The 21369-nt window shown below is 41.2% G+C and overlaps 2 protein-coding genes across 9 annotated transcripts in view; one reads left to right on the forward strand and one right to left on the reverse strand.

Annotated features, from left to right (window-relative positions):
- Positions 1–14462, reverse strand: part of col18a1a (collagen type XVIII alpha 1 chain a) — a 99817-nt gene extending 85355 nt beyond the window's left edge. Inside the window, exons 1-2 of the mRNA XM_075479046.1 lie at positions 14222–14462; positions 14057–14127 (exon numbers count right to left, since the gene is read on the reverse strand). Of these exons, the coding sequence (XP_075335161.1) occupies positions 14057–14127; positions 14222–14232 (82 nt within the window). The 5' untranslated portion in view covers positions 14233–14462. The remainder of the gene's footprint in view (positions 1–14056; positions 14128–14221) is intronic.
- Positions 14463–17799: 3337 nt separating this feature from the next.
- Positions 17800–21369, forward strand: part of obsl1b (obscurin like cytoskeletal adaptor 1b) — a 43656-nt gene continuing 40086 nt past the window's right edge. For 3 of the 8 annotated variants that reach the window (XM_075479047.1, XM_075479049.1, XM_075479048.1), the window contains exon 1: positions 17800–18134. The gene's annotated coding sequence lies outside the window, so the exon portion shown is untranslated. The remainder of the gene's footprint in view (positions 18135–21369) is intronic. The other 5 variants (XM_075479050.1, XM_075479051.1, XM_075479052.1 and 2 more) reach the window with 2 other exon arrangements.

A 21369-nucleotide genomic window follows, 5' to 3' on the forward strand; every position in this document is an offset into this window, starting at 1 on the left:
TGTGGGCTTCACGTGGAAAGAATGTGCTTACAGATCTCTTTTCTGCATCTATAAAGTTGTGCAAGGAGCAGATGGTAGCTCACTGTATCGACCTGTGGAGCCCCTTATACCTTTTCTCTGGTTCTTTGAAGCCATTGGACCTCAATCAGATGTTGAGTTTCATCTACGCACAGAACTCCATGTCCGTCTATGTAGATCGACACTTTCAGAAAATATTAAGATTAAGAGATTAAGAGACTTTATTGTCATTGCACAATTGTACAGTGTACACAAGCACAACGAAATTAGGGCACAGTTCTCCTCTCGGTGCAAACATGTAATAAATAATAAAATAATTAGGGCTGGGCAACGATTCAAATTTTTAATCTTATTAATCACATAATTTCCCTGATTAATCTCGATTAATCGCATTTGTACGTAAAATCCAAGAATGAATTCAAAAGTAGTGTATAGTTATTTTAAATGTGCTGCCATATGAATGAAAGTGCCATTACATTTGTTGTGCAAACACACTTTTAACATCAGCATCTTTCTGTAGTTTTTATGTAGAAGCCTCGCTCCACTGTCTGTTTCCTTGAATGACTTGCTGCTATCAGTTGTGTGTTTTGCCTTTAAGTGATATATTAGACTGAAGCTACTACGGTGAAAAGACAATTCAACTTGGCAGTGTTTACAGATGACTTTGTTTCTGTCGACTCCGCCGTCTGGAAGAACTTTAAAATGAAAATGGCCGAGTAAAAGTTCCGTACCCTTCTCCATGTTTGGTGGATCCGCCGATTACTTTCTTTTCTGGTTCCACAGCAGAGAGCAACAGACTTTTACAAAATAAAAGCCTGTGAGCAACAGACTTTTACAATAATAAAACCTGCGTTAATGCGCGATAAAATATTTAACAGCGTAAAATAATTAATGAGTTAACTCGCCCAGTCCTAAAAATAACTAAATAAGGCATCCACTTACCAAAAAAAAGAGACACTTTAGGACAGTGAAATTAGGCAAAACGGGTCTTTCTGGTCACAAACCTTACACTTTGAATGGTAGTGAATCAGAAAGGCAACATCTTACAATATGCAACAAAATTCCATTCTGAGGAAAAGAACTAAAGCGATAAGAGCATGTTACATTTAATTATCCACTTACTATAATTCCCTCTCTATGCTGGCTGAGCAAGTTGTTGCTTAGCTTAGCTACTCCGCATCAATCACATATGATTCAGAGATTAATGAGCAACATATTTATTTGGCCTTTTCACATCGTGGTTGTGGCTCATCAGAGCAAAAAGACCCACCACTGTCTCTCCTTGGTGATTCACACATCCCAGACAGAGATACTTCAGCCCACATTGTGTGTGCTTAACACACATCAAGTCAGGAATGGAATCAGCTGAGTGACAACAGCGTTGCTGGTTAGAGTCGTGTTTGCCCTTACATGCAGAGCCCATTTCGCCTCTGTTACTACCTCCTGAAGGCATATCAGCGACAGATCACCTCTGTACTTTCAAACTAAAGCTCAATGAAGGCACATCGGTCCCGGCTTGAAGAGGGTGTGGAAAAAGGCTTTTACACGTTTCACTTTAATAATCCCTGCCATAGAAGGAAATGTCTCATTTTCTTAGAAGGGTGTTGATGGGGCACAAACTTTTATCATACACGTTACAACACTTTCAAACACTCCTCAGTCAATATTATTGGCTAGTTTAAATTTAACCTTCTTCACACACTTTAATTAACTGTGATGAGTGGAGACAATGGCTGGAAAGGAATGACGTAATGCCTATGGATATGTCCCAAGCCCCGGGGATACAGTGGATGAAGAGAGGTAAGTGGGACAAAGAGGGCTTTCATCAACAGCACAATATCAGAACCCTCAATTAGTACAGTCCAGACTAAAGTCTGGGGTGCCAGCATTTATTGTTCCCAAACTGGCCACTTTAGCACAAAAAGCCCACAGGTCATGGTCTTCCTCTGTTTCAGCTTAAGCAAAGGCACGATTTAATCCACGTGATTGGGATTTGGTGAGCTGGCTCACAAACCTGATTTGAAACAAGTGAACTTAGTGAACTCGCAGAGTAATGAAGACTATAAATCACACCAGAGTAGAGATACAGAACTTGTACATTAAATGTAAGTATTGATTTAAAAAAAATTAATTTAGGTCGACCATCTTATTGCAATATATCTTAGAAAATACAGACATCAATCACTCTAAAATAACTAGGGTGAGTTTGTGGAGGACTGACTCTACATTAAATTACATATGTCAATTTAAAGAATAATTACTTTTAAAAAAAAATGTCAATATTTTTTGTGGTAATGGTATATCTTTAATGGTATAGAAGTAGTTTCAGAGCACCAAACATGAGAGAAAATGCCCTTCTTCCTGATACATTGCATCTTGGGGCCATATTTTAGAACACACTGCTTTTTTACATGTATGCATGCTGTCTTCCACCCTTTTTTCAACTAAAATGTTTTTTTTTAATACGGTCAAACCCACTAAAACATGGCCACTGTCAGCATGTTTACCACCAGAGTTTTGAGGACTAAAACGTATTCACAGAACTTCCGTAACCTCAACAATCTCCCAAGTGACAAGTCTGTGAGCTACCACGACGTGATGTACCCTGCAGGCTGTATTGGATCACAATTTTTGATGGGCATTACTTTCTGACACAATAAGGCTAGTTTACTTGTGACTGGAGGTTACAGAGGTTAGCTCCACAAAGCAGGACTGAGAGTGAGTTACCAACTGCTGTCACATCTCTTTTCATCCGCAAATGTTGCTGTCAATTATAGAATCTCTATCTGTGTCTGGACTCAGTAAGTGGGCTTTAACAAATGGAAAAAGTGAGCTGAGCCCACTTCTGCAGCCTTGAGTGCAGCACTCTCAGCAAACAGCAACATGTGCACCCAGGTGTTGTGTTCCCTTCAATGCCAAGTTGTGGCTGACTTTTAGCTGCAAGTACTGCAGAGTCATGGCTGTAACCACAAGTACACAGGAAATACAAACAAATCAATTCATTAGAGAAAAAATTGTATTCCTTAAAAAGAGACACAGACCAATTAAGCAAAGGTACTAGCAAACTAGCAAGCTAGCTTTGAGAATGCCTGGCTGAGCTGGTCTTAGCTGGGCTAAGGAAGCTTGCCTACAGCGCCAAGCTTGATAGGCTTGAGAACAGTGTTAACTCCTTGAGCTAGCACTAGCTTCTGGTTAGGACAAGACAAGTACTCCCAGAGCTAGCAGCTTCCACCGCGAGCGAGCTTGCATCTGCTACGTGCCTAGAGTTCACTCTGCTAGCTCTAAGGTCAGCCTGGTTCCCAGCTCTATCTCGCCCAGAGACACACATTTACAAATTTAACCTGCTTTTCAAAGCACATGGAAATTAGCTATACAGCCTTACCCCGCAAGAAGTCAGCATAGGTTTACACATTTCCCTCCAGTTAGTCTGACTTTCAGTGGTGCTCTGCAGATTCGAAGCAGAAATCCTCAGCCATAGCACTAGTGGCTGGTCAAACTTTAAAAAAAAAAAAATCCTTAGAACTTAGAAAAAAGTCAAAAAGTTGGATAAAATTAACATGGCTATGATCATCACTACTATTACTACTCTGTGAACTGCAGGTTTGGTATCCTCAAATCTGAAAAATATCTTCTATTTCTCAATTTGGAGAACATGTTCCTATTCTCTGTAATGTCTGTGGTGTTGAAGAAAGCAGTGAGGGGAAAACCTTTGAGAGGTGGAAAGTCGTCTCAGGGAGGTAAACTGGAGCCTGGCAGAACAAGATGCATCAATTGTATAGTATAGTATATTGTATAATATACTGATTTAACATAATATACAGCTGTAATTATGGTCAGTTCTACATGTGCTGCAGTGATTGTCAGAAAACTTGGGTTCACTTACCAGGTTGACATCCAGATATCCAAATAATCATTATCTTAATTCCTTAAGTTACATAAAAAATAGATCATGGGTATGTTGACGTCATTTCTAGAACAAGCCCCAAGTATTTCTTGGTCATTTGTTATTTAAAATACAATTCTTGATTAAGTATATATATGGATCATGATGTAGCCTCTGTTAGAAGGGACTGTCTGAAACCTTGCTACATAAACATGCCATTAGTTAACACTTCACAATGTGCCAATGTGGGAAACAATCCGTTTCACCTGAATGGATATCATCGTTTAGAGTTGGTCTGCTTATTTTCCTACCTTCTATTCTGTGTTTTTCATGGCCGGACACATTTAAAACAGGAAACTTCAAGCTACAAAAACTTTACACAGCGAAGATCATTACCAAGCCTAAATAATAAGGTTATAAACTGCAGTTGTAAGACAACGGGGCTCTGTTGAACGTGGCACAAACTGACTTTCATGGGATATTTCAGCCAGTCAAGAGGACAATCAGGAAGGGAATTTGACTGCCATCTCCAACCAATAATGTCACGGTCTCTACAGACAAATAGCCCTGCAAATCTTTCAGTGGACCTCTAAATACTTATCATCCCCACGGATGGCCAATGTTTCTACTCTCAGAGCCTTTCAATGGATGGCACTGTGCCACCTGGCCCATAACAACCAGCGAGAGAATGAAGGGTGCAATCTATTGTCTGCAAGCTCATAATTCACACAACAATTAGCGACTTCCAAGTTATGAAAAATCAAAGCATTCACTTTGTGAAAATCCGGACTCAGCACATGATCCAATGAGAGCCAAAGTCTTCTATCTCACTAGACCTTCAAGCAATGATGTGTATAAAATGTGGATAAAGAGAAGTCTTCACAAAGATTCTCTCAAATTCATGAAAGTTGATGCTGAGACACCTCAAAGCAAAAAATGATAACAGATACTGTTGTTTCCCTGTCTTTGTTATGTTCTCCAAGTCTTTTTATCTTAAGATCCAATACCAAATGCACCTGGAAAACTCACTTTTCTTTTTCTGACATGTACAGTGAGGACAGGTCGTGTAATTGAATTCCATACCTCCCCCAAAGTCCTACTTCCATAAAAACCCATACGAAAGTAAAAGACAGGAGGCACAGGACTCGGCAAATCCCTCTTTTGTCACAGGAGCTCTAGCCTTGATGGTAATCTCCCCGTCCCATAGGATTCTCCTCAGTTCACACCCCCATGGTGTGAGATTTGTGAGAGGGTAAAAAGAGAAGTGCCTACAGACATGGCAACTCTTGAAGGACGGGTGAATGAATGGAATTCAAGGATGCCTTGAAAAGCGGTCTGCACATCACGAGAGTCAATCAGAAGATAAGCAGACGTGGAGAGCGAAAGAGGGATATAACAGCAAAGTGAGGTTCAAAACGCACAATGGCATTCCCAAAAGGGGCCTCATGAAATGCTGAATGGTCTATTCATTCATTAAAAAGAAAAAAGAAACACACACACACACATTTGGTGGTAGCTGATGCTTGGTTTAACAGTGTTCATATCTGACTTTTAAAATAATTATTTCAGATTTAAATCTCCAAAGTAGCTTTAACATTGTGAAAAAAGATCACACCAGAAATGAAGACATAATGTCGTCTAAACAGTCTCTGAATCAGCCGTAGATCGAGAGAGAAAAGCTGGTATACATTTCTTAGGACAAGAGAATGAAAATGTGGGGTGGGGAGAGGGAGGGTTTCTAGTTTCATGTCTCTCTGTGTTCAGCAGGCTGTCAGAGAGGACTCGTGAACACTACCTAAAGCCGAAGACTGGGACAAAGTGCCAGGTACAAAGATCCGGTTTCCCTTGCTACAGCCACATTTGGCTTTGTGGTGGAAAATTCTGCACCTGGTGGCCATGGAAACCAGTTTTCATCCAGACTACAGCCAGTAGTGCTGACAAACTGACCACCGAGAGCAAAAGTGCACCTTGCATGAAATGTAACAATTTCTAAGTAGGGTAAATGGCTTTTGGCATGGTGGTTTTGGTTTCTGGGTACACTATCCTACTCTATCTGTTTGCCATGGTTACCCCTGACAAAATTAGAGCTGCTTGGCAACATTTTCCCAAAAGTAATAATCTACAGTCTACTTGATGTAACAAAGGTAACGGAATCATAATTTACAGACTGAATTGTCATGAGGAAACCGTGTATCCACATTCAGTCACGAGTCAGTGCTACTGGTCAACCTTTCCATCTGTGAATGGATTTTAGAAATACTCGACATTAGATTAAGATTAAGATCAGATTTATTGTCATGCATACATGCATACACATGAAATTTGTCCTCCGCTTTTAACCCATCCATTAAAACATATCAACAAGAGTTCAAACTCTTAAAAATCTACTTAATCAACTAAATGTTTGCTCATAAATTCACTCCACCTCCACCTTGAAAGAATTGACTTCATCACCTCAAATAATGTAGAGTTGTTTTTCATTTCATCTAAAAGGTAAAAGGGTGTGATGCCATCTTAAAAAAATTTAAGCAAATTTAAAAATCGATGCCAATTACATACTCAAAAAAGTTGGAAGAAAGGCAATGAAAGACAAAAAGTTTGTGTAATGTACAAGTTCTAGAAGATTAATTTGACATAGGTGAGGGTGTCAGAATTGAGTATAAAATCCTGAGACCAGAAGTAGGGGTGGGCGGTATGCACGGTATCATACCTTATGCGGTATTTTTCACCAACGGTAGAGATTTTTTTGGCATACCTTATACCGCAATAGCTCATGAGTCCTGTAGATGGCAGTAATGCAAAGTTTTGAACATCCGCTTGGATATGCCGGGCGACAGTAATCGCAAGACAAGGTAACACGAGTAATTTGTTTTACCACCTGCGGGCTAACCATGCTCCGGAATATGAAACGAGTCAAAGCCGGTGTTCTGTCGACTTCTCCTACTTGTCGAGATTTGCTACTTTGTGGTTTTGTGCATGCGCCGAGCCGATTTTCTAAGTTTCGTTTTCACGCCCATAATATTTTGCTACCCTGCGTCTCAGCTGGTGTGTAACGGTAACATCCTCAAAATCCTGATTATTTTCTCTTTTGGAAGACATGCAAAGTAATAAAAACACTTATCGTATTAACAAGCATTTAGCTTAACATGTACAAATGGGGTGTCTGAAACATGACGCATATTTGAGCATGTTGAATAAGTGGAAGGCGCCTATGAAAGTTACGTTATCCAAGAGGCAGCGGCTTTTCTCTCACAGAGTTTATTCGAGGAAATTGACCTTTTCTTATTTTTTAAATATAAATATAATGTATATATTTTTTATATTTCCTGTGTTTTCTGTTTTGCACAATACATTTAATTTAATATTGCTGCAAACATCCTGATTGAAAGTGTTTATTTGGTGCTATGGTAACCACTGAGAAACTGTTCTGTTGTAATTTATATACAAAAGTACCATACCGCGATATATACCGTATACCGTCAGTGGCTCAAATTTTACTGGGGTATACATTTTAGGCCATACCGCCCAGCCCTAACCAGAAGCTTAATCCTTCCCAATATGGATCGATTATGGCTCACCACTTAATGCCAAAAGAACCTTTCTCAAAGCAAGATTTCAAATAAATTTCATCCTCCATAGTTCATAAAAATGTAAATATTTTCAGGGAGTCTGGGAAAAATCAGTGTGTGAGGGCCAAGGATGGAAACAACTGTCAAACATTCTTAATCTTCAATGAAACATGAGAAACTGTCAGGCAGCCACGATTAATATATCGCCATATGAGCTACAGAGTACTTTATAAAACCTGTGTTACTCATCACAGTCCGCAGCTGCACTTCCAAACGTATCCTTCTACTACACAAAGAGATTGCCAAATATCAACTCTGCACAGAGTCCTCTGTGGAGATGTGTTCTGTGGTCAGATGAGTCCTCGTTTCATCATGGGTGAATTACAAGTGTGTGAAGGTGATGCAGAGGCCTATACTGGAATTTTGGAGAGACGTATGCTTTCATTGAGGTGGCATCTTATCAGCGAGACAATGCCAGACCACATTCTTCACGGCCTACCACAGCGTGGCTTCACACGCTCTCTGTACTTGACTGACCTGTCGGCAGTCTACAACAATGCACTGTTGAGCAGCTGAATTCTTGTGTTCAGCAAGAATGGACACAGATCCATCGGAAAAAATTCCAACAATTTGTATCCTCAGGTCCCAAAGATCGTCATTAAAGGAGAAGTTTGTTTTTTTAAAACCTGGACCTTATTTCTGGCATAAAATACGTTCATCTACTCACCGATAACAGTTTGGTGAAAGTCGGCCTCCTTCAGAAGATATTTAGATCACTCAACATCCGCTTATCCATATAAGCAGGGCATAGACAATACAGCCTCTAAATAAGCCATTATCTGTCTTTATTTCACCAATACTTTAAGATGAATGAATGACCGAACGCGTACTATTGCACTGTTAGCTCATAGCTGCCATGTTGTTGATATCCGGGGCTATTGGGGGGAATATGAAGCTTTATACACACACGTCTAGTGGGATGACTTCATCGCCGCGCACCGCTGTAGCACAGCTTATTTACTCCGTGCTCTGTGACAGTCGGCTAATTTCACACGGAGTTTGCTGCTGCTAGTTGTGTGCAAAATGGCAGGATATTTATCAGATTTTGACGACGTGGACGATGACTTTGAGTACTATGGACGTCCTTACGTCCTTAGTGAATGAGCTGTGCTGCAGCAGCGCGCGTCAATGAAGTCATCCCACTAGACTCCTCTGTAGAAAGCTCCCATAAGCCCCCCGATAAAAAAGACGCTCTCCACTCCACAAAAAGAAAAAAAAAAGAATTGTGTCTATTGTTGATGGAAGAAAATAAGACATGGGAATGGCAGTTTAGGAAACAAAAGTATAGCCAGTCCATCTCATATCACATATCAAGTGGATGATCAGGTATCTAATGATACACTATATTGCCAAAAGTATTCGCTCATCTGCCTTGACACGCACATGACCTTAAGTAACATCCCATTCTTAATCCATAGGGTTAAATATGACATCACCCTTTGCAGCTATAGCAGCTTCAACTCTTCTGAGCAAGCTTTCCACAAGGTTTAGGAGTGTGTTTATGGGAATTTTTGACCATTCTTCCAGAAGCGCATTTGTGAGGTCAGACACTGATGTTGGACAGAAGGCCCGGCTCGCAGTCTGCGCTCTAATTCATGCCAAAGATGTTCTATCGGGTTGAGTTCAGGACTCTGTGCAGGCCAATCAAGTTCTTCCACACCAAACTGGCTCATCCATGTCTTTATGGACCGTGCTTTGGGCACTGGTGCGCAGTCATGCTGGCACAGGAAGGGGCCATCCCCAAACTGTTTCCACAAAGTTGGGAGAATAAAATTGTCCAAAATCTCTTGGTATGCTGAAGCATTCAGAGTTCCTTTCACTGGAACTTAGGGGCCAAGCCCAGCTCCTGAAAAACAACCCCACACCATAACCCCCCCTCCACCAAACTTTACACTTGGCACAATGCAGTCAGACAAGTGCCGCTTTACACCGCTGCATCCGACGCTTTGCATTGCACTTGGTGATGTACGGCTTGGATGCAGCTGATCGGCCATGGAAACCCATTCCATGAAGCTCTCTACGTACTGTTCTTGAGCTAATCTGAAGGTCACATGAAGTTTGGAGTTCTGTAGCGATTGACTCTGCAGAAAGACCTCTGCTTATTATGCACCTCAGCATCCGCTGACCCCGCTCTGACATTTTACATGGCAGTTACTGTTGTTCCGAATCGCTTCCTCTTTGTAATAATACCACTGACAGTTGACTGTGGAATATTTAGTTTTTAAATTTCACGACTGGACTTGTTGCACAGGTGGCATCCTATCACGGTACCACGCTGGAATTCACTGAGCTCCTGAGAGCGACGCCTTCTTTCACAGATGTTTGTAGAAGCAGTCTGCATGCCTAGGTGCTTGGATTTATACACATGCAGCCATGGAAATGATTGAAACACCTTTGGAAAATACATTACGGTGAATACTTTTGGCAATATAGTGTATGTTACCATAGAAATGCATGATTTTGCATGATTCAGTTCATACATTTTATTTGTACAGTTCAATATTTGTAAAGTGCAAAGGAGACAAAATGCCCCAGTTCTGACATGCTTCCAGTAGTTCCAGTTTGAAGGCAAGAAGAGCACGGAACAAAACTGTATCACAGATCAGACTGCACACAGCTAAGTGGATTTCAAGGTGTTACTCTATGTTCTGATCTTTAATACAAAACGTGCATATACTATAGAGTCCTGTAATTTTCAGACCTTTACGCCATACACTGACATTTACCGAGATTACCTGGGAAAGACGAGCAAATAAGTGATGGTTTCACCTCTAACAGGAAAGAGGTGCTGAGAGGTAAGAGAGCACTCAGTGTACCATTAGTTCTGGAGATAGTTGGGTGTACAGAGCAAGTGGTCCTACAAATCCTCTTCTGCTGGAACATAAGCAGTAATTATGGTGTCCCTGTATTTTGCAGCTGTCAACCCAATATTTTGACATCAGGGACAGCATGAGAGAACAGCTGAGAGCACCTGAAAGACTGAGTGCTGGGAGAACATAAAAATACAAATAACAGCTGTCAACAACATTCAAAAGGATGCTCTGCCCTCAAAGCAGGACTGTAAAGGGGAGCAAATATAGATAAAAGCCTTCTCTCCATATATTACATGATTAGGAAAACAGTATTACCCTAATCGATCCCAAATTTACAGAATAACACTTTACTCTAAAAAAGCTTTGCGGCTGTAACACCAGATTCAGTCAGCTAATCCCCTCCCAAGCAACTCATAAAGAAACAACCCTGAACTCAGAGTATAGTGGACCCAATGGGTGTGGCTCTGTCTTTGTGAGCCATTCAAATGCAAACACAACACACAGCTGGCTAAAGGTTTGTCAGAGGTCGACCTACACAGTAACCTGAGAGTCAAAACTGATACATCGCACATTTTTTTCCAACCACAGCATTTTGGGTATGTCTTTGTGTGGTAAAATAAATATAAAGCAGATCTCATCACAGTGGAAAATGTCTGAATCCGTCTCAAAAGCAAAGACTACAGAATATTTGGGTGGATGTTGAAATTTTGACAAACAGAATGAAAACTAAAGAAAGACAGGCATGTTCTTCTCATGTTTCCCAGGTGCACTTGCACCCTAATACAAACAGTGTTCCCTGTGACGCATTCTCAATCTGGGCCGTGTTTGTCAATGTATACAGAAGATGGAGATGCACTCTCTTCAGATCCACGACAGGATCCAGATGGGTTGAATTAAGCACTCAGAGCAGGATGTGACCACAGTGGTTCTCTTACAAAAACACATCTAGTTTAAAGTAAACCACACCAAATGGAGATTTCCTTTTCAATCTCCATGGGAAATGTGTTTCTCCTATTTTTCCCCTCAGTTAACTTGGTTTTCAAGGTGTCGAGTCCCACCCAAGGCACATACAATACCACTGCCTCGGCGAAAAGGACAGCTTTTACATGCAGTTCAATCAGAATAGAATAACAAAAATTTCTCTTGTTTGCTTTTTTTTCCGGGTAACGTCAGGGGACCCAAACTGTGGAGGTGAAGAATAATTAAAGCAAAGCTACTTTCATTAACCAAACAAACAGCAACTAAAAACTAAAGTAACAGTAGACCCCCCCCAAAAACATATAAAGCAAAAATAACCCCAACAACACCTAACCCCAAGGAATCAAAGTCCTGGAGAGCTGCCACTTCATAATCTCCTCATCTTGCCTGGGAGAGTCTGTTAGTCTACCTAAACTGAACTTGGGTAATAATGAGCCATTTCTGGTGTTTATCACATTATGTAACGCAGTGTTAATGAGTTGCTTTCACACATTTCTGTGAGGTTCAGGTCGGTCCAACACCTGCATCGTGCATTTGAAAATGCAGTAAAATCCCAGCCAGAAAAAGGATTTCCAGATATCCGCTTGACATTTCAATGACTCCCACCCACCTAACAGACAAATGGATACTTACAAACCCAGACAAACCCCACAGTCAGACATAAACCTTCTACTTAGCAGAAGTCTAATTAACTTTCTAAACGGCGGCGGCAACATAACAAAACAAATGCTAGATGGAACTTGAGACACTTCCAGGGATGTTGATTATACGTAAGCAGGTTTGCTGACTAGAAAATCCAGGGATTAGACATCACAAGGTTCACTGAGTCAATAGAATCTGTTCACAGTCGACCCATTTATTTCATTTAAGGGTTACAATAATCCTAACAGAGGCCACATCTAACAGCCACCCACCACAGAGAGTGTCCACAAACTGAAAACCTTCCTTTTCTCTTTGGAACATACTGTAGGTATCAACAACTAAAATGACCAAACTGAAGACACAGATTCTCTGTGAAAAGGAGGAATATCAATAAAAAGATTGGAAACAATCCCAATCAACACATAATCCATTGTAAAAAAACGTGTTTTTTAACAAATGTAGGGACGCAAAGGCTTAGAAATCAACTTCAGTTTTCTGTCCCTACTTAACACATAAAAGCCTGGTGCATTTATCACTTGTTCGAATGTTTCAAATGCCCTTCCTGTCCCTGTGGCCACCGTGCCTCTGCACTAGAAAGCAGAGAACACCAAGCCAGCTGTGATTTTTAAAGCTGCATCTAGTTCAGCCATTAATGGCACAGTGGGGGGCTGGGGGGGCTGGGAGGGAGTCCCTTACAGCCGTTCCCTTCCCCCGGCCACGTCCTGCTCCCCTCAGGCAAAACCATGGTGGGTGCATGTCAAAGATCACATGACAATAGGGATTCCTGACCCAGGAGGGGAATGGGAATGAATCGGACCTAATTCAAGCATGTCGCAGGCGGCTGAAGCTTTGCTCTTGAGACAGAGCTGCAGGCCCTTTCAACCAGCTCCACACAGACAGCACAGCATTCCTGTGAAAGTGTCATGTTAAGAATTACATGCATAAGTTTTACCCACAATCAAGCATCGTAACCAGTTCTGTCAACAAAGAAGGGAGAAGAATGACCAGATTCACGCAAAGTTTGTTCCATTCTTTATGCGTCATCAAAGGAGTTGCAGTAGTTTTAGAGGACAGCACAATTAATTTGCCAAACCAAACACTCTCCAAGAGCCCCAAAATGCCGCATCTGGTCAGTAATCGTGGTCAATCAAATATTAATCGTCATCCTCTCAGTTTCTTCTCCCTATCATCTGACAGCTTCGCACTTCCCCAGCTGAACCTTTACTAAATTAAAAGTACATCAGAGCAGTTCAAAGATAAATTATTCAGGGGGTCTTTCATGTCGTGGCTCTTGAACACCATCAGCAACAAAGACACGCTCCATTATCGTCTCAGCTTGTTCAATAGCAATGACGTTACAGCAGCTGTAAAGAGGCAAAAGATTCTCTTCACCGACGTCGGGTTCATCAGTTTTTACACTGAATGGACGGAACATGAGCGACAGCAACTTTAAGCAACGTCCTCCGGTCAAATGCAGCACAAAACAAACAAAAGAAGTGCAAGTTAATACACCACAGACAGCGAATGATTGGAAAAATAAATCACTGAGCAGGCCCGAAGCTATCTGGTCCTTCTCGGAACAGTAAAACTGCTGCGTTTTATAACTAATTTGTAACAATGTGTCAGCACAGCTTTGCAGCAGAGGGAAAGAGGAGGCAGCCAGTCAGAGAGGCTTGTTAACACAGCACACAACTTGCCTGAGACAAAGCAGAGGAGAGTTGGCAAACATCATGCTCCACATGCTGAAGCCTCACAGTACAGAGGTGATCAAGCAGACGAATAACTTACTGTGTGATTTATACGCAGAAATGTTTTCTGCTGGTAATAAAATCATTTTTGGTGAATGCAAACAACAAATCACACTGATCCCACAAAATGAACTTGACCAAGTGAATTCCTAAGAAGTAGTCCAACATTTTTAAGAATTGAATGTCAAAATAATGTCGGTGTATGGCTGGATTTACGCAGCAGAGGCCACCTGTTAATAACCCCTGAACATGATTCACGCTGCAAGGGTAGTCGCGACACAGTGTGCTGGTGTTTGCACGCATGCATGCGGCCGAAGCATCAGTAATATCCGCATCAGCTCTCACCTGGCCACTGCGACGCAGCTGGAACGGCGAGAAAAAGGACGCAGCGGAGAAGGCGCTCCAGCCACGAACACCTGCGGAGGCACAGCACGCAGTCACACGCACAGCTTCAACTTTCTCACAGGCTGCAACAAAAAAAAAAGTTTCAATGAAAGCGCCGAGAGCTACCTCATCTTCATCTGTTGTGTTTGTTGGTGTCGAGCGGCACCGCTACATGGACTCCTCGGATGGGAGGGCGCTGGAAAAGTGTTCCCAGATTTCTTGGTGCGGCGCCGCTGCTGCTGCTGCTGCTGCACGCGGCCGGAACAGCTGATGAGGACGCGAAGCTCTGCTGGAAGAGAAGAGGAAGAGTGGAGGAGAGGAGAAGTGACCTGCAGGGCTTCACAGCAAGGGACTTCCGCCAGGTCCTAAAAGGGAACTATCAGGTGTGCGGAGTTATGGGAAGGCGCCTCCCGAGGGATGATGGCCATGTGATAATAACAATGATGCAGAACTACTTGTGTCTTTTATAACAAACCTGCAGACCACAAAGCTGTAAGCCTAAACTGACATTAGTTGGAGTGGGGGGGAGAAGCCAAAGTATGACGTGTGTAAACTTTCTATCGGAAGATCTGCTGTCACCACATTCTTAGCTGGAGTGCGCTCACAAGAACAGACTTGACATGATAATAACAGCATGTTATGTGGGGTCCTTCACTTTAGTTTATCTTAGGAAAGAAGAATGTGAGACCGACCTGAGGAAGATGGATATTCTGAGCGCAAAGTAAAAGAATTTCAGTTTATTTCATACAAAAGAATCAGAGTGATTCAACTGAACAAATAAAAGAATCGAACTTTAACTGACTCTATTTGAACTGAACACTGGTGGCCTCAGACATTTCTGTAGCACCAAATCTACATGATAATAAAGTTGTGCTTTCTTTTAAATAATCAAGTTCATTAAGTTGTATTTTGAAAGCTTTGGGCATACTCACGTTCACAAGATATTATGGCAAGCGCTAAATCTCCGGTATCAGCTGCCTCTGGAGCCCTTTTAGTGTCCCAGATGTGCCAAGTCCTGCTCAGATACACCCACACTGGATAAGCTCAGAGAACTGGTGAGTCTGACGGAAAAATGTTATATTTCAAGTTCTGAACCAGGGCTGCACGGTGGTGTGGTGGTTGGCACCGTCGCCTCACAGGTTCCAGGCCAAATGTTCCGGTTCAACTCCCGGCTGGGGCCTTTCTGTGTGGAGTTTGCATGTTCTCCCCGTGTATGCGTGGGTTCTCTCTGGTACTCTGGCTTCCTCCCACTGTCCAAAAACATGCATGTCAGGTTAATTGGTGTCTCTAAATTGTCCTTAGGAGTGAGTGTCTGTGGTCGTTTGTCTCTGTGTGGCCCTGTGATGGACTGGCGGCCTGTCCAGGGTGTACCCCGCCTCTCACCCGATGACTGCTGGGATAGGCTCCAGCCCCCCCGCGACCCGACCGACGGATTCAGCGGCTATAGAAAATGGATGGATGGAAATTCTGAACCACCATTTTGCACGCTGAAAGTCAAATATCTGCAACACTGGCCACTCACACAAGTCTTAATAAGCTTGCATATGAGGTCAGTCGCAGCATCATGCGCTTACATAAAATGACCACCAGAGGGCGACGTTTTATTTTATTGTAAGACCCACAAAGGTAACTCAAACACTCTCCCGATTCTGTTCTATTCTTGGGTGGTGTGCTGATATTCTTTGGCCGTCTATATGCCCCCAGTGTAAAAGAGTTAATCACAACAGCACAGTTACAGTTCAGATTATCTCCATTGCCTCATTTGCAACGTAGAAGCAGCAACATGTACAGACGCAGGTCTCACACTGTGTAAGTTGGGATTTGACAGGTTTACTGAAAACACCAAAACATGTGCATCATGAAGTACCTCCCTCATAATGGTATTAGGTATATCACAGGTTGACAATTCCCTCAGTGTTAATTAAAATGTGCTGCATTAGCCGCTGTGCCTGTAAGCTTCCAGGGTCTGTCTGAACATGCTCTCAGCTCTGTGGTTGTCTGCTCCACTCACATTCCAGTGTCAGGGAAAAGAAAGACCGAACTGTCTGTTAAATGTTGCCGTATAATCTTACACAGAGCAGGCTGGGACTCTTTCAGCAAAGTCTCATATATATATAGTGCACATTGCATCTCTATAATGAGAGCATAACCTAATCACTTCACAGGAGTTATGTGTCACAGTTGTGCTAGTAGCCGTTTTGTCTTTTTTTAGTTTACGGTAGAAACAATGGAAGACTTCCTATGTGAGGACAGGGAATCAAAGGTAAAATAACATAACACATTCATAGTCACACAGGAAAGCTAAGTAGGTTGTTTTTCCAAGTAAATAATACTGTAAAGTAATCCTCTGACCCCAATATATTTCGATTTTTGTAAGGTTATCTATTAAACGAAAATCCACCTTGGAAACTCCAAGAATCAGACAACATGTTACGCTTCAATCTTTCAAAAATGTTCAACATAAATGATACTTGTTATCAAACTTTCAAACCCATTCCTCGTGTTATATGCTAGTCTTGGATCATAGAATGTTCACAGCTTGACCGAGCTGGTCTTCCATCAAAATTTCAAAGTTTTGTGTGTGTGTGTGTGTGTGTGTGTTTATCACTCAAAACAAACATTTCCCTTGGAGGTATATTAAGAAATGAATATGTTGGCATTTGTAAAAACTAGTAGCTTAAGTCAAAAATGAAAATGAAAGTTATTTGAATTTTAAACATGGCGAGTCTTTAAACTTTTACTCTTGGGCACAAAACGTTTCCTAACCAGCCAGAGGAGGTCTGAGGTGTATCAGATTACTTCCAACAGCTGAAATCAGGGAGGTGAGAGTGTCGAGTGTGGGGACACTAAACAGCTGAAGGCACACTGCATCCAGCGTTAAGGACATGTCTCACAGTCATACAACAGCCTTTCCCAGTGAAAAACATTTTGTACGAATGGCTCTTTACACAGGGCACAGCGACATTTACAGTGGAACGCAAATTAATAATATAAAAGCAATCAATTAACCCTCAGATTGGAGTGAGCAATCAGCTGTAGTAAGATAACTTAAACAGACAAATGACTGAATAAGAAATACACTGCAAGCATGCTGAGTGTGTCAACACATTATGTGTCAGATGGCATGGCAGCCAGGATGCCAGTGGAGCGTGAATGAAGCAGCTGATTCTAGTAAGTAAAAGACTGGCCTGATATTAGAAAGTACAATCACAGAGGACTGTCCCTGTATTGTATACTACCAAGCGATAACAAACAAGTTAAAACATACCCATAAACTATAAATGCACATCATAGAAATATTAAACCAATACGGCAGTGTTGTGGTTGATCATGTTTAAATAGCATAAGCCCTCATCAGCTCTGTTTTATTTTTCTATGGTTAGTTTTTATCATAAGCTGGTTGGTTTTGGAAATCAATTAAACATTAATCTAATCTATTTTACAATAAATGGCCTGCAATGATCTAGTAAATGACAAGAGACTGTGTCAATTTAGAGTAAAATGAAAGCGTGCAGTTTAAGAAGATGAGCTTGGACGTATAGAAGCCAATAGCTTGCTCCTCCAAAATCTTTATTGCAAAGCTTCAAGTAAGCTAAGTGGTCTGCTCCGCCTGCGCTGGCCACCTGAACTATCTTTAGCCCCTGCTGGCAAGTGAATGGAAGTGCCTGACTTATCCTCACTGCTGTCATCAAGGCAGACAGTATTTTTAGGGGACAGCAGCAGCTGCAAAAGCATTTAACAGTATTCCATGAACAATGACACTTGGGGTGTCTGAGATCTGAACGACACAGAGATCGGGAACTGCTCTGAAGCTGTTCAACAGGAAGCGGGTGTTTTTCTATCCCTTCCGCTGGACAGAAGTCTGCGAGGATGGACTAGAGTGGAACTTTGAACCTTTGAGGATAGCATGTGTCTGAATGCGAAGTCAACCTGGGACACTACTCAACCTTCAGGAAACGGGTGGCACTGCTTCTTAACTCGGACTGCGATTGCAAGCGCGGAATGTATGTTCATGATCGTTCCTGGCGACTGAAGCAAGGTACGGCATGTGAGGGGTGCACAGCTTCACAAGGGGCAGAGGTCATTCCAATTAAATCAGACAAGTAAACACAGAGGTTAATCTCTTCTCTTTAAACCTCCAGCGGGAATAATGAAGACACTTACAGTGCAATGTCGGAACTGTGTTAATGAAATAGCTTGCAATGCAAATAAGTTTTTCTGCAACATATAACAAAAACTTTCATTTTTCAAATACATTTAAGAAAACAAAAAATTGTATTCTACAGTTACAGAAAATTCCCTACGTGCACATCTATCTGGCAAATTGTATCCCTTAGGATCAAGTCTATTCTTAAAATTGCAGAATTCCTTCAAACAATCTAAAATGTTATTTGACCCCAAACGTCTGTATTTAAGGAAGACAAATGAAGTTGTGAATATCTCAGGGGATTCTAGAAGTGTGAATGATCAGGCAATAAAGTCAAAAGAAAAAATAAATAGATAAAAAATAAAGCTTTTCAAACTCACTTCTCCTCAAACATTTTAGTCTTTGTCTCAAATATAAAACATAAAATATTATTGAAATATATAAAAATCACGAATATTACGTGACCAGCATAGGTACACTTCTTTTCATTAACCATCAGGAGTCATTCATCCATGATGTCTGTCGGTTTTCTCATCTGTTCATGATCAGCTTCTGCAAAGTAGCAATCATAAGCTTCCCAGGTGCTGTTCAAAGAGGTGCATTGTTCTCAGTGACTGTAAATCTCATGTTTGAGGAGAGCCCAAAAGTTCCAAGTAGGATTTAAGTCAATTGAGAAAGGGCGCCTGATCATTATTCAGTCATCTTAGAGGCCGTTGTTGGCAGCAAAGCAGTCAAGCTCTTTTCTACATGTGATGGAACGTTGTTTTGCTGCAGATTTCTGTGTGAACTTCGGTAAAAGTACCTTCCACAATCTGTCAGCTGGTTTAAGTGCTAATTTTCAGTCCCTAAACTAGCAAATAGAAGCTAGCTTCTCCTTGATGATGACAGCCCACATCAGTAATCCTCCTCCACTTTGCTGGTACTTTAAGTTGTGGACTTTGTCTTTCACTCACAGGCTCACCTATCTGTGGCCTCAGGAACTACTCTCATTTCATCCTTCCAAAAAACATTGATATCATCTTTAAGCATTTCTTAGACTAATCTTGATGTTCAGGATTGAGAATCTTATATTAGTTTTTGTGTCAAATGAATGACACCTTGCACAACCTCAATTCCAAATAATGTAGGGATGCAGAGTAAAGGTTAAATAAAAACAGATAGCAATGATTTAAAAATCCCATAAACCTATATCTTATGACTCAAAAAAACGGTCTGTAAACAATGGGGAGAATGTTGTCCCATGCTTATCTGATATAGGATTCTAGCTGCTAATCTGTCCTGGGTTTTCTTTGTTGTATTTTGCATTTCGTGATGTTCCAAATGTTTTGAATTGGTGAAAGGTTTAGACTGCAGGCAGTTCAGCACCCGGACTCTTCGACTATGAAGCCATGTTGCTGTAATAGATGCAGCGTGTGGTTTAGGATTGTCTTGCCGAAATATGCGAGGCCTTTGCATAATTTAGATGGGAGCAATTGTTGCTCTGAAACCAGTATATCAGCACTGACGGGTGCCTTTCCAGATGTGCGAGCTACCAGTTCCATAGGCACTAATGCACACCCATACCATCAGAGAAGCAGGCTTTTGAACCAAGAGTTGATAGCAAGACGGATGGTTCCCTGTCCTTTCCGTACGACCCATGATTTACAAAAAGGTTTTTTCCAATCCTAATCTATCTGAGCCGTTTTACACTTTGTCTCCGTCCATTTTAAATAAGCTTTAGCCCCGAAAAGATAGCTGCGTTTCTGGATCATGTTCACATAAATATGTCTTCTTCTATGCATGAGAGAGCTTTAACCTGCATTTGTAGATCGCACAATGACTTGTGTTCACAAGCAATGGCAGAGTTGCTGTTGGAAGACTTCAGGGATTCAGTACTGATTATTATGTACTATCTATCCAAAAAATTGTCTAAAATTGCTCCACAATTTGTAATTACAGTTTTTTTGCAGATATCTTTACCCTCATCCTTTCTAAGGTACTTTTTAAAATTCCTTGTCATGTTACTGGCCTGTAATCAGTTGAGTTAATTTGTTGCAAACAGCTGTTTCGTTTTAGTACGACTTACTTTTATTGCAACTTTCTTGAGTCGTGTTACTGGCATCAAATTTAAAATGAGCTTACAGTTTTTATAAGATAGGGAAATGTCTCATGTTTCATATGCTTTCTATGTTCTACTGTGAGAAGAGCCGAGATTACGGGATTCTGTTTTTATTCTAGAGTTTAAACTGAGTTCTAACTTTTATGGAATTTGGGTTGTACTTTTACACACTCAAGAAAGCTTATAAAGATAAGATAAGAAAGATAATCACAGAATATACTGGTACTGGAGGATAGGTTCCTGGTAGTTTTTTCTGTTGAATTTATCACTTTTCTTCTTAGCTCATTTGTGCCCCCTTTTTTTGACCCATTGAGTTTTGGTAATATATTCAGTTTCACGAGTGATGGATTAGTAAGTTAGCTCTATTTTTTAGGCCAATTTAACCAAAAGTAATGAAGCTGCCAAATAGGTTTGCTCACCTTCATGTGAGCTGTCAATAACTGAAAGCCACACCCTAAATCATTACACAAACCCAGCTCCCCTGAAAACAATTAAATCCTGAATTCAATTTTCATTATCATTTGATTACTCCCTAAAGGTAAATTATATTACTGAAGTGTACATTATTGTTATAGATATGTTATTGTCATAACAAAATAGAAAGAGAAAAAAAAAATCTGTTAAACTTAAACTTTTGGAAAGTTAAAGTGTAGCAAAGCAAGGTATGGCTGAACTTTCAGAGATCAGAATGAACTAAATGGATCTGGGTGTTGTTTTTGTAGGTTGGCAACAACTTAGCTGCAGATGTTGAATGCAGCACCAGCAGATAACACGTAGATGTTCCTTCACAGTGACATGTCCAGGATTACAAAATCTGTAGTCAACAAGCACTGCAATCCCTCCTCCTTTACTTACCTTTCTGTCTGCGGTCTCTGTCTGCACAGCGGTCTCTGTCTGAAAGCTGATTAGAAGTGTTAGAGCTGTTCCTGCAGCCATGTCTTGGTGAAATAACATTGCCTTACCGATATTCTTACTGCCTCCACGCCAGGGCTCTAAACTCATCGATTTTATCTGCCAGTAATCACAAAT

The sequence above is a fragment of the Odontesthes bonariensis genome, chromosome 12, assembly GCF_027942865.1.
Source record: "Odontesthes bonariensis isolate fOdoBon6 chromosome 12, fOdoBon6.hap1, whole genome shotgun sequence".
NCBI lineage: Eukaryota > Metazoa > Chordata > Actinopteri > Atheriniformes > Atherinopsidae > Odontesthes > Odontesthes bonariensis.